General features: G+C 36.5%; 1 protein-coding gene across 3 annotated transcripts in view; it reads right to left on the bottom strand.

The window, feature by feature from the left end:
- RALGAPA1 (Ral GTPase activating protein catalytic subunit alpha 1) overlaps positions 1-12,888 on the bottom strand; it is a 270,966-nt gene that overhangs the window by 181,063 nt on the left and 77,015 nt on the right. For all 3 annotated transcript variants that reach the window (XM_049612882.1, XM_049612883.1, XM_049612884.1), the window contains exon 11: positions 9,336-9,533. In XM_049612882.1, the coding sequence (XP_049468839.1) occupies positions 9,336-9,533 (198 nt within the window). The remainder of the gene's footprint in view (positions 1-9,335; positions 9,534-12,888) is intronic.

The raw sequence follows: 12,888 nt of genomic DNA, 5'->3' as shown, positions 1-12,888 counted from the left end.
TGGAAATCAGCTCTGTCTGCACAGCCAACACAATATACCACAGTATACTATACCCCTTCTCTTAAACCTCATAATCCTATGATCAGATATCTACTGAACATTTCTTCCTGAATGACCTAAAAGCACCTCCAACTCAAAATACTTAAAAGTTTATTAACCATGTCCTCCCCATTCTTACCAACCCCTCTAGGCACCATAGTCACCACCACCAAACTTGCTTTTGTAAAAATTCCTAGTCATATGTGAATGGCAACTACCCTGCTGCAAAAGAAACAAACTTGGGACATCTCCCCACTCCTCATTTCTCTCAGCCAATTAATCATCAAGGCATATTGATTTTACCACCGAAGCAGCTCATATCTGTCTTCTCCCTTGTATTTCCATTGCAATTTCCACTGTCCTGGGTACTTATGTCCCTTCTGGACATTGCTAATATTTCCTAACTAGTCTCCTTGCCTCCAACCTACCTTCCATTCTGGGCTTGACATGATCTTCTGAAATATATAACTATCCATGCCATTCTTCTATTCATAATCCTCCAAAGGCTTTCCATTATCTATAATGTAATCCAAGTCACTACAATGGCATATAAATTCTGGCATACACATATAGTATGTACATACAGAATGTATATATATAATATATATATAGTTATGTACAGTAGATATATTTAGGGTCTCTCACATCTTTGTAGATGCTATTCACACCATGTGGTTCCTTCCCTATTTGTTACATGCACTTCATATTATACTACCTCCTGCATGAAGACTTCTCTAAGCCTAAGTAGAGTTAGGTATTCCCTATTTCAGACTCTAGGATCATAGCAACATTCTTTTATAATATTTATTTTTCATGTTTGTCTTCTTGCTAAACCAAAAGTTATGTGAAGGTAGAAAAGATGTCTTTTCATGTTTGTATCTCCGACATTGGTTCTCCATGAGGGTATTACAATATTTTACAGGGCACTCTAGGAGTTTGCTGTCACAAGAATGGAGAATACAACTGAGATTTAATAGGATGAGCCAGGGAATGTTAAACATATTACAAGATGCATGACAGTTTGCACACACACACACACACGGTATTACATGTCTTTTAAGTATCTCACAGATACTAAGTGAATAAAAAAACACATGTATAATTATCCTAATCTGTAACAACTCCATTTTATAATTAAAACCAAATTTTAAATCATTATTATATATATTAAATTTATCAGAAATATAAATCAGTGATTTATATTCGCTGACAGCTCAGAGCCTGGAGCCTGCTTCAGATTCTGTGTCTTTTCTCTTTCTCTTTCTCTTTCTCTTTCTCTTTCTCTTTCTCTCTCTCTCTCTCTCTCTCTCTCTCTCTCCCCCCCTCCCCCACTTGCACTCTTATCTCCCTCTCTCAAAAATAAACATTAAAAAAAATAAAAAAAAAAAAAGAATTTATGCTTAAAGAATAAATGATACCAGGTACTCAAATTTCACTTCTGTCTTCCCTCCTCTTTTTTTCCTCTATGAGTAAACTCCAGTCTCATCATAGACCAGCTTATTCTGCACTTAAGGATTTTTTTTTTTTACACTGCAATGAGCAATAGTATGAAAATTTCCAAGAAAGAATTCAGAATATTCTGGGTTTGTTGTAAGTACCAAACTCCTAGAATAAGGCAGGTTAAGGGAGAATTGTAGTTTGGTAAGCATCCTTAAGGAATATGTATTATAACATTCATTTTTATCTAATGCATTTTATATATTATACCTTTTTTACTTAAGTATAATTGACATACAATTATTTATACAAGTTTCAGGTATACAACATGGTGGTTCGACATTTATATACATTATAAAATGATCACAACAATAAGTGGAGTTACCATCTGTCACCTTACAAAGTTATTATAATTCTACTAACTATATCCCCTATGCTGTGCTTTATATCCCTGTGACTATTTTATAATTTGAAGTTTGTAGCTCTTAATCTCTTTCACCTATTTGGCTTATCTCTCCCACCTTTCCTCCCTCTGGCAACCAGTGGCTGGTTCTCTATATTTATGAGTCTGGTCCTGTTTTATTTCTTCATTTGTTTTGTTTTTTAGAATCTACATCTAAGTAAAATTAAATCTCTTTCCCTGACCTACTTCACTTAGCATAATAGCCTCTGGGTCCATCCGTGTTGTTGTAAATGGCAAGATTTCATTCTGTTTTAGGTCTAAGTAACATCTATCGTGTGTGTGTGTGTGTGTGTGTGTGTGTGTGTATGTGTGTGTGTGTGTTAACAGAGAGAGCACATTTTCTTTATCTATTCATCTACCAATGGGCACGGAGTTGTTTCCATATCTTGGCTACTGAAAATGATGCTGCAATGAACATAGGAATGCATATAACTTTTTGAATTAGTGTTTTCATTTTTTCAGTTAAATATACCCAGAAATGGAATTAATGGATCATATGGTATTCTTATTTATAATTTTTCAAGTAATCTCCATACTGTTTTCCATAGTGCACCAATTTGCATTCCCAACAACAGTGCAGAGAGTTCCCTCTGCTCCACATCCTCACCAACACTTATTTCTTGTTTTTTGATACTACCATTCTCACATGTGTGAGGTGATACCTCACTGTAGTTTTGATTTGCATTTCCTTAATGATTAATGATGTTGAGCATTTTTTCATGTGTCTGTTGGCCCTATATCCTTTTTAGAAAAATGTCTAATCAGTGTCTCTGTTCATTTTTTAACCAGATTGCTTGGGTTTTCTGGTGTTGAGTTGTAGGAGTTCTTTATATATTTTGAATATAAACCCCTTATTGGATATATCATTTGCAAATATGTTCCCCCATTTGCTAGGATGCAGTTTTGTTTTGCTGATGGTTTCCTTTGCTATGCAAAAGCTTTTCAGTTTAATGTAGTACCAACCATTTATTTTTGCTTTTGTTGCCCTTGCATGAGGAGGCAGACCCCCCCAAAACAAACAAACAAAAGCAAAAACAAAAGCAAAAAAACATTACTAAGACAGATGTCAAAGAGCTTAATGCCTACGTTTTCTCTTAGGAGTTTTATGGTTTCAGGTCTTACACTTGAGTCTTTAATCCATTTTGAGTTTATTTTTGTGTATGGTGTAAGAAAGTGGTTCAGTTTTCCCACACACTTACTGAAGAAGTAGTCTTTTCTCCATTGTATATTTTTGCTTCTTCTGCCATAGATTAAGTTTATTTTTGTATGCTGTGATTCAACTTATTTATTAGTTTTAACAGTTTTTTGATGGAATCTTCAGTGTTTTCTATGTATAGTATCATGTCATTTCCAAAGTTTTACTTCTTCCTTAACAATTTGGGTGCCTTCTATTTCTTGTTCTCGTCTGATCACTGTGGCTAGGACTTCCAATACCATGTTGAATGAAAGTGGTTAAGAATAGACATCCTTATCTTGTTGTTCCTGATTTTCGAGGAAAAGCTCTCAGTTTTTCATCTTTAAGTATGATGTTAGCTGTAGGTTTTTCATATATGGCTTTTATCATGTTAAAGTATGTTCCTTTTTGCTGAGAGTTTTTATTATAAATGGTTGTTGAATTTTGTCAAGTGCTTTTTCTGCATCTATTGATATGATCATATGGTTTTTACCCTTCATTTTGTTAATGTGGTATATCATGTTGATTTGCAAATGTTGAACCATCCTTGAATCCCCCAAATAAATACCACTTGATCATGGTGAATGATTCTTTTAATGTACTGTTGAATACAGTTTGCTAATATTTTGTTAAGGATTTTTATATCTGTGTTCATCAAACATACTGACTTGTATTTTTCTTTTTTTGTATGGTCTGTGTCTGGTTTTGGTATCAGGGTAATGCTGGCTTCACAGAATGTATTTGGAAGGTTTCATTACTCTTCAGTTTTTGGGAATAGTTGGAGAAAAACAGGTATTAACTTTTCTTTAAATGTCTGATGGAATTTGCCTGTGAATCCATCTGGTCCTGGACTTTTGTTAGGAGTTTCTTGATTACTAATTCAATTTCATTACTAATAATTGTTCTGTTTAGAATTTCTATTTCTTCCTGATTCAGTTTTGGAATACTGAATGTTTCTAGGAACTTATTCATCTTGTAGGTTGTGCAATTCATCTTGTACGTTGTGCATATGATTTTTCAAAGTTGTCATATAATTTTTCATAGTAGTCTCTTATAAATAGCTTTTGTATTTCTGTTGTATCAGTTGTTGCTTCTTCCTCTTCATTTCTGATTTTATTTATTTAGGTCCTCTCTCTTTTTCTTGATAAGTCTAGTTAAAGTTACCAATTTTATCTTTTCAAAGAACCAGCTCTCAGTTTCATCATCTTTTCTATTGTATTTTTAGTCTCTGTTTCATTTATTTTTCCTTTCATCTTTATTTCTTCTACCAACTTTTGGTTTTATTCTTTTTCTATCTAGTTCTTTTAGGTATAAAGTTAAATTGTTTATTTGAGATTTTTCTTGATTCCTCAGGTAGGCTTGTGTTTATACAAACTTCTTAGAACTGCTTTTGCTGTGTTCCAAAGATTGAGGAACGTTGTCTTCGTTTTTATTTATATCAAAGTATTTTTTTAATTTTTTATTTTTTTTGAGAGAGAGAGCACACATGCCAGCAGAGAAGGGGCAGAGGGAGGGAGAATCTTAAGCAGGCTCAACACTCAGTGCAGAGCCTGATGTGGGGTTCAATCCCACAACCCTGGGAATCATGACCCAAGCCAAAATCAAGAGTTGGATGCTCAATCAACCAGGCCACACAGGTGCTCCCAAGGTTATTTTTTTATTTCTTTGCTGACCCACTGCTTGTTTAGTCTCCATGTCTTTATGCTTTTTCCAGTTTTTCCTAATTTATTTCTAGTTTCATAATGCTGTGGTTGGAAAAGATGCTTGATATGATCTCAACCTTCTTACATTTACTAAGACTTGTTTTGTGGCCTAATACGTGATCTATCCTGCAGAATGTTCCATGAGCACTTATAAAAAATGTGTATTCTGTTGTTTTTCAATGGACTGTTCTGTACATATTTGTTAAGTCCATCTGGTCTAATGTCTCACTCAAAGTCACTGTTTCTTTATTAAGTTTCTGTCTGTTGGGGTGCTGTGCTGACAGCTCAGGGCCTGGAGCCTGCTTCTGATTCTGTGTCTCCCTCTCTCTGCCCCTCCCCTGCTCACACTCTGTCTCGGTCTCAAAAATAAATACACACTAAAAAAAAATTTAATTTTCTGCCTGGACAATCAATCCATTGATGTAAGTGGGATGTTAATGTTCCCTATCACTGTATTACTGTCAATTTCTCCTTTATGTCTATTAATATTTAAATATTTAGATGCTCCTATATTGGATGCATGTATATTTACAAATACATTCTTTTGTTGAATTGCTTCCTTCATCATTATGTAATGCCCTTCTCTCTTTTAGTCTTTGTTTTAAAGTTTATTGTGTCTGATACAAGTATTACTACTCCAGCTTTATTGATCATTTCCATTTGCATAGGATATCTCTTCCATCCCATCACTTTCAGTCTGTATGTGTCATATAGGCAACATATAAATGGTTCTTTTTTTTTAATCTATTTAGTTACTTTACGACTTTTGATTGAGCATTTACTCCATGTACATTAAAGTAATTACTGATAGGTATGTACTTATTGCCATTTTGTTCATTGTTTTCTAGCTGTTTTTGTAGTCCTCTGTTCCTTTCTTAGTGTCTTGCTATGTCTTGATGACTTTCCTCAGTATTATGCTTGGATTTCTTTATTTTTTGTGCACCTATCACAGGTTTTTTGCTTGTGGTTGCCATACATAAGGTTCGTGTATAACACCCCATGTATATAGTCATATATTTTAAGTTGAGGATCACTTAAGTTCAAACACATTCTAAACGCATTACATTTTTACCTCCCCTTCATCATGTATTAGGTATTTGACACCATATTTTACATGTTTTTTGCGTATCCCTTACCTATTTATTTTAAATGTAGCTGATTTGACTACTTTTTTCTTTTAACCTTCATGCTAGCTTTACAAGTGACTGACCTATTTCCTTTATTATATGTTTGCTTTTACCAGTTGTAGGAGTGCTGACAATACTGACTCCACCTGTGGCTCTCCATCTTGTTCATATTCATTCAATAACCTGTCTTGGGCTACATGTTCCAGGCCCTTAGAGATTAATATACATACTTTAAAAGTGTCTTCCAAGGCTGGGATGGAGGGAGCCTGCTTTGGCCTCCCATGAATCTGTTAGAGATATCACAGTCTTTTTCCTTCATGATGCACAGGTGGTACCACAAGATCTATTTAAAGGTTACCTGTCAATTAGGTGCATGCGAGCCCTTTGATCACATAATAACACCCTTCTGCGCATCTCTTGTCCCATAAAATATGTGGGCTTAAGGTCCAGACTCTGTGGAGAATAGCTGTACAGCACCTAAATCACTGTCTGCCTGACCCCTGGTCAGTAAGTTACAATAATAAAACTCTGTAAACCATATGGAGTTGCCTTCTTTGATTTCCAGTCTCAAAAAGTTTTCTCAGTTTTGAGAATACTTTACTGTCCCTCCCCTACTTTCTCATACCAGTGAAATGTTTTCCTCCTTTCATAATTTTCTTACTTCTAGTTATGGCTTCTTCTTTTCTGCATAAAGATGTCATTTTAACATTTCCTGTAAGGCTGTGCTGTGTGATGAACACTTCTAACTTGTTTGTCTGAGAATCTCTCTCTCCAGTTCTGAATTATAGCCTTGCAGGATATTCTTACTTGCAGGTTTTTTCCTTTGAGCACATTAAACATTTCAAGCCACTCTCTTTAGGCCTGCGAAGTTTTTGCTGGAAACACAGTTCAGAGTCTTATAGGTAGGTGTTCCCTTGTATGTAAGTTGCTTTTATCTTACTGCTTTTAAAATTGTCTCTTTGGGGCACCTGGGTGGCTTAGTCAGTTAAGCATCTGACTCTTGATTTTAGTTCAGGTCACAATCTCACAGTTTGTGGAATCCAGCCTTGCATCAGGCTCCACGCTGACGGCATGGAGCCTGCTTGGGATTCTCGCTCTCCCTCTCTCTCTCTCTCTCTGCCCCTCCCTGGCTGGCACGTGCACACACACACACATATTCTCTCAAAATAAATTAAAAAAACTTACAAAAAATAAAAATAAAAATAAAAATAAAATTCTCTATCTTTAACTTATGGCATTTTAATTCTTATGTGTCTTGTGTGGACATCTTTGGGTTCATCCTATTTGGGGCTATCTATGCTTCCTGAACGTGGATGTCTGTTTCCTGCCCCAGGTTAGGAAAGTTCTCAGCTGTTATTTCTTCAAACAAGCTCCTTCCTCACTCCCTTCTTCTGGGACCCACTATAATGCAAATGTTAATACTTTCAATGTTGCTCCAGAGGTCCCTTACCTTATCTTACATAAAATTATTTTTCCTTTTGCTGCTCAACTTGGATGATTTCCACTATTCTGTCTTCCAGATCACTGATCCATTCTTCTGCATTCTCTTCCTGAGTGTTGACTCCCTCTGGTGTATTTTTCATTTGAGTTATAGTATTCTTCAGCTCTGATTTTTAAAAAAATATTTTCTATCTCTTTGTTGAAGTTCTGAATTTATCCACTCTGCTCCTAAATTCAGTGAGCATCTTTATGACTATCACTTTTAACTCTTTATCAGGTAGATTGTTTAATTCCTTTTTAGTTATTTTTCTGAGATTTCTTTTTTCTTATTCTTTCATTTGGAACATATTCCTGTCTCCTCATTCTGTCTGACTCTGTGTTTGTTTCCATGCATTAGGCAGTAGGTCAGCTACATCTCCTGTTCTCAAAGGTAGCAGCCTTGTGTGGAAGGTGTCCTCTGGGGTCCAGAAGCACAATCCCCTCCCCTGCCATCACCAAAACCAGGTGCTCTCCTCTGTGTGCAGCATGCACCCTTCAGTTGTGAATGAGCTCTGACTGCTTGGACGTTCTGGTAGGCAGGGCCTGTTGGTTGCAGTGCCCAGGCAGGACTGCTATAGGTGCATTGGTGGGAGGAGTTGGACCTTGGCACAGCTGGCTGAAAGGCCCAGGCATGATACTGTGCGTGTGCTGGTAGACAGGACCAGTCTCTCATTTCCCCAGGGCAGGAGTCACTTTGGAGGGACACCAGTCCCAGTCAACGCTGCCCACTGGGTGTGGCAGGGTAGGACCAGCTTAAGAGGGAGTCTACTGGAGGGGTGGACTGGTTTTGCAGGGGAATGCCAAAGTGGGGCAACTGGTGCTAGCAATGTAGGTGGAGAGTGTCAGAACTGGAGCCCTTAAGCTAGCTAAATAAGGGCAAGAAAATGGTGCCTACTAGTGTTTCCATTTCCAAAGAAAAGTCCCTACAGACCCCTGCCCCTCCAGCATATGCCCTAAAATTAGTCAATAAATTTCCTTCACGTATAGCTCAGGTGCTCTGCAAACTGCTGCCTCTGTGCTGGGTCTCAGAGTGAGTGAGATTGTGTGCGGGACCTTTAAGAGCATTATCTCAGTTTCCTATAGTCCTCCCCAACCAGCAACCCCCACCCCCACCAGCTGTCCCAGAGTTAAGGCCCAATGATTTTGAAAGCTCCTAAAGTTAAGTTCTGCTGACTTTCAAAGCCAGACATTGTGGGGGCTCATTTTTCCTGTGCAGATCTCCTGGGTGTGGGTGTACAATGTGGGGTTCAATCCCCTTGCTCCTCAAGAAAGGAACCTCTGTGCCTGTGCTATCAAACCACTTGTGGGTTGCTGGACGGGAGGTTTGGTTCCCAACCTGACTACCTCTCTGCCACACTTACCCTTCTCAAGGTGGCTTTTTCTTTCTTCTTTTTTAAAGTAAGCTCTACACACCTAGCATGGGGCTCAAACTCACAACAGTAGAGTCACATGCTCTACCAACTAAGCCAGCCAGGCATCCCATGTTTTTTTCATTTATCTTTAGCTATCCAAGAGCTGGTCTCCTAGTCCTCAGGTCTTTCTCTGTGAGTGTCCCTTTGTATGTAGTTGTAGCCCTGATATGTCCATGGGAAGAGGTGAGCTCAGGACCTTCCTGTACTCTGCCACCCTCCTATTAGTCTCAATTATTACACCTTTTATAATGGCATCTAATTTTGATCTAGACAATGAATTAAAGAATCAGTATATAACCTCAATATTAATTTTTCAAAGTTGTGACATCAAAGAGCTTTAAGACAGGGTAACTGAGGTAACTACCATATTACCTAAGCTGCAAAATATATTAAAAGGTATCTTTAACTTCCTATTAAATATATGTATGTTCATGTGTTATACTTTCATGAAAGTCTCATCTATTAAACTTATACTAAAATATGTAAGTATTATCAGTTTACCTCTTCTCTCTTTTCTCCTTCTTCCATTGAAATAACACGGTCTGTGACATTGTCAATACAAGGTAAGTCTGAAGAGGAAATCACAATTTCTTCAGGCTCTTGCATAAACAAAGGTTTTTCTTCTTGCTGGATCCATTCTTGATACACTTTTACCACTTTTCTCATAGCTGCTGCTTCACAAATTGGTAATAAAAATGCCTAGTGGAAAAAAAACCAGAACATACATAGTGATACTTTTTTCTTTGCCACAAACTGCTAATACATGCATTTTTATCTTGTTATAAAGTATGATATAAATGACTCTTAAAAAGTTAAAGTCAAAAAAAAAAAAAAAAAAAAAAAAGTTAAAGTCAATCAATTCATTGTCAGAAAGAGACTTTTGTCTCCAAATAATTTGTATATACGATGACACAGAAATGCTTTTGGTAGGGGCACCTGGCTGGCTCAGTCAGGACAGCATGCAACTCTTGATCTCCAGGTCGTGAGTTCAAGCCCCATGTTAGGTGTAGAGATTACTTAAAAATAAAATCTTGGGGCGCCTGGGTGGCGCAGTCGGTTAAGCGTCCAACTTCAGCTCAGGTCATGATCTCGCGGTCCGTGAGTTCAAGCCCCGCGTCGGGCTCTGGGCTGTTGGCTCAGAGCCTGGAGCCTGCTTCCGATTCTGTGTCTCCCTCTCTCTCTGCCCCTCCCCCGTTCATGCTCTGTCTCTCTCTGTCTCAAAAATAAATAAACGTTAAAAAAAAAAATTTAAAATAAAACAAAATAAAAAAATAAATAAAATAAAATCTTAAAAAAAAGAAATGCTTTCGGTAGAGAGACACAGATTTCAAGTGCAAGAAGCCAAGATTTGTTTCAATTGTGCTATCTCAGAATGAAAATATTCGTTTCATGAAATAACTATGCTCCTACAAAGCTTAATATAAATATCACTTTTGATAATATACATTTGTAACTTATTATTTTTTTAGATTACTACTACAATAAACTTTGATATGGAAACTTAATTAAAATTAAATCTGACTCCAAGAAGTAATACAAATTACATGTAAAAGGCAACTATAAGCATATAAAGAAAAAACATTGCAGTTTTATTTCATTTTACATATAATAAAGTTAAATAAGTTAAATAATACGGCAAATACTTAAAATATTAAAAGGAATATCTTACAATTATTCTTTCCTTTATGTACTTTTCTGGGTTGCTTTAACTTTAAAAAAAAGTAAATATTTTCATCACAAAAATGTAACATATTCACAATAAAAAAACTTTTTACACAATTCAGACAGGCAAAAACAAAACAGTAAAAATACTCTTTTTTTAAAAAAAATTTTTAACGTTTATTTATTTTTGAGAGACAGAGACAGAGTGAGTGGGGGAGGAACAGAGAGAGAGAGGGAGACCCAGAATATGAAGCAGGCTCCAGGCTCTGAGCTGTCAGCACAGAGCCCAACGCGGGGCTCGAACTCACAAGCCATGAGATCATGACCTGAGCTGAAGTCAGACACTCAACTGACTGAGCCACCCAGGGGCCCCAACAGTAAAAATACTCTTAATCTCACTACCCAAATTCCTTTCTTTATGCATGTTTGTGTTCATGTGGTTACATTTTTACTGGACTTTCTCTTTACACACAGAAATGGAATTAAATTGCTTTTAATTTTTCCTTTTACAACCAGTACCTATTAATTTCAACTCTAAAAGCCACAAGACCTTTACCTAAAACCCTGGCACTTCCTCCTATAGAGCTATTAGTAGGTATATTTAGTAATTATCATGGGGTCAAGTACTTTATCTGAATGAAACTAACCAAGAAAATCAGCTTTCCAAGATAACGATGAAAAGTTAATGTGTAATATCAACAGGACATTTAATGCAGTTTTGGTAACTTTTATTTATTTGCTGTTGTTAATTCCCTACCAATTTACATACTTGCTACTTTCTTTTATCTAAAGAAACAAACTCATTCCCAAACTCTCATTCTCATATTCTAGCAGCTTAATGGTCAATGATATGATTTGGATCATCACTGTCTGCTCTAAGAATATTTATTTCATAATTGCAGCAACATCTCAGCTTTCTTAAAAAGGTTCAAAGTATAGGGGCGCCTGGGTGGCTCAGTCGATTAAGAGTCCAACTTTGGCTCGGGTCATGATCTCGTGGTTTGTGGGTTCGAGCCCCACACGTCGGGCTCTGTGCTGACAGCTCAGAGCCTGGAGCCTGCTTTGGATTCTACCTCTCTCTCTCTCTCTCTGACCCTCCCCTGCGCACTTTCTCTTTCTCAAAAAAATAGAATATGTTAAAAAAATAAAAAGGTTCAAAGTATAAGAAAAAAATCTCAAAGTTTTATTCTCAGATACTGAAAAATGAACTTTTTTAAAATTAGCATGAAAACCCTCTGTAGTTTTTGCTCAATTTTACTATTAACCTAAAGCTGATCTAAAACATAAAGTTTTAATCATTTAAAAAATATTAATAATATCCAGAGCTGGTATTTATTAACGCATAAACTGTCACACCATATCCCAAGTGGCCTAATGAATTTACTAAAACCCAGAGTGTATATAACCTTTGTCCTTGTAAGCTCTAAAGTCTGATTTTGCCAACACACTAAATATGAATCTTATGGAAAGACTGAGATTAGCCATGGCCAAAAAAACGGATGCATAAAAACCAGAGTGCCGATTTATACATTTACAATGAGAAATAACTGTCACAGAAACCAGAACATTCAAAACCATACATCAGCACCTTGTCCCTATGAAGAAGCACCAATCACATCAATTATTAACTGATAATAAGGAAAGTTATCATTCAAAAAACATATTTAAATCTATATGTTCAGCAAATTTTGTTTGTAGATAGACCTACAAGAGGTCATCTCCAGTTTTGATTCTATGACCATAAAACTACGACACAAACAAAAACTACATGGAGATGGAATCAAAACAACAGGAGAAAGAAAAATCAAATATTTAACAGTATTAGCTGAAGATAATCTGATCCAGTTTTGTGAATTTGGTAGCTATGACTCTCTTCTTCAGTGAATAAACAGTAATAAAACATGCTGATCTCTGAATTTTTAATATTTTTGTATTATTAATCAACCCAGATTATGATAAACACATTCTTTAAGATAAATCAAGTACAGGGAGCATTCAGCAGACCCGGGAAATTTTTTGTCTTTTTTATTTTCTTCTTTAACTTAAAAAAATTTTTTTTAATGTTTATTTTTGAAAGAGAGAGAAAAAGAGAGAGACTGACCGAGTGGGGGAGGGGCAGAGAGAGAAGGAGACAAAGAATCTGAAGCAGGCTCCAAGCTCTGAGCTTGAGTCAGCAGAGAGCCTGACGAGGGTCTCAAAGTCGCAAACCGTGAGATTATGACCCAAGCCAAAGTCCAATGCTTAACTAACTGAGGCACCCAGGCACCCCACTGTCTTCTGAAAGCAGTGGTTTGCATTTTGGTCTCAGAACCCCTACCCTACTATATGTTAACACAAATAACAGGTTTTCCAAAATACATTGCTTTACATTTTTGCAAATATCATTAATGTT

This window comes from Panthera uncia (assembly GCF_023721935.1).
Source record: "Panthera uncia isolate 11264 chromosome B3 unlocalized genomic scaffold, Puncia_PCG_1.0 HiC_scaffold_1, whole genome shotgun sequence".
NCBI lineage: Eukaryota > Metazoa > Chordata > Mammalia > Carnivora > Felidae > Panthera > Panthera uncia.
The sequence above is the reverse complement of the archived record's forward strand: the minus strand, read 5'-3'. Positions and strand labels throughout refer to the sequence as shown.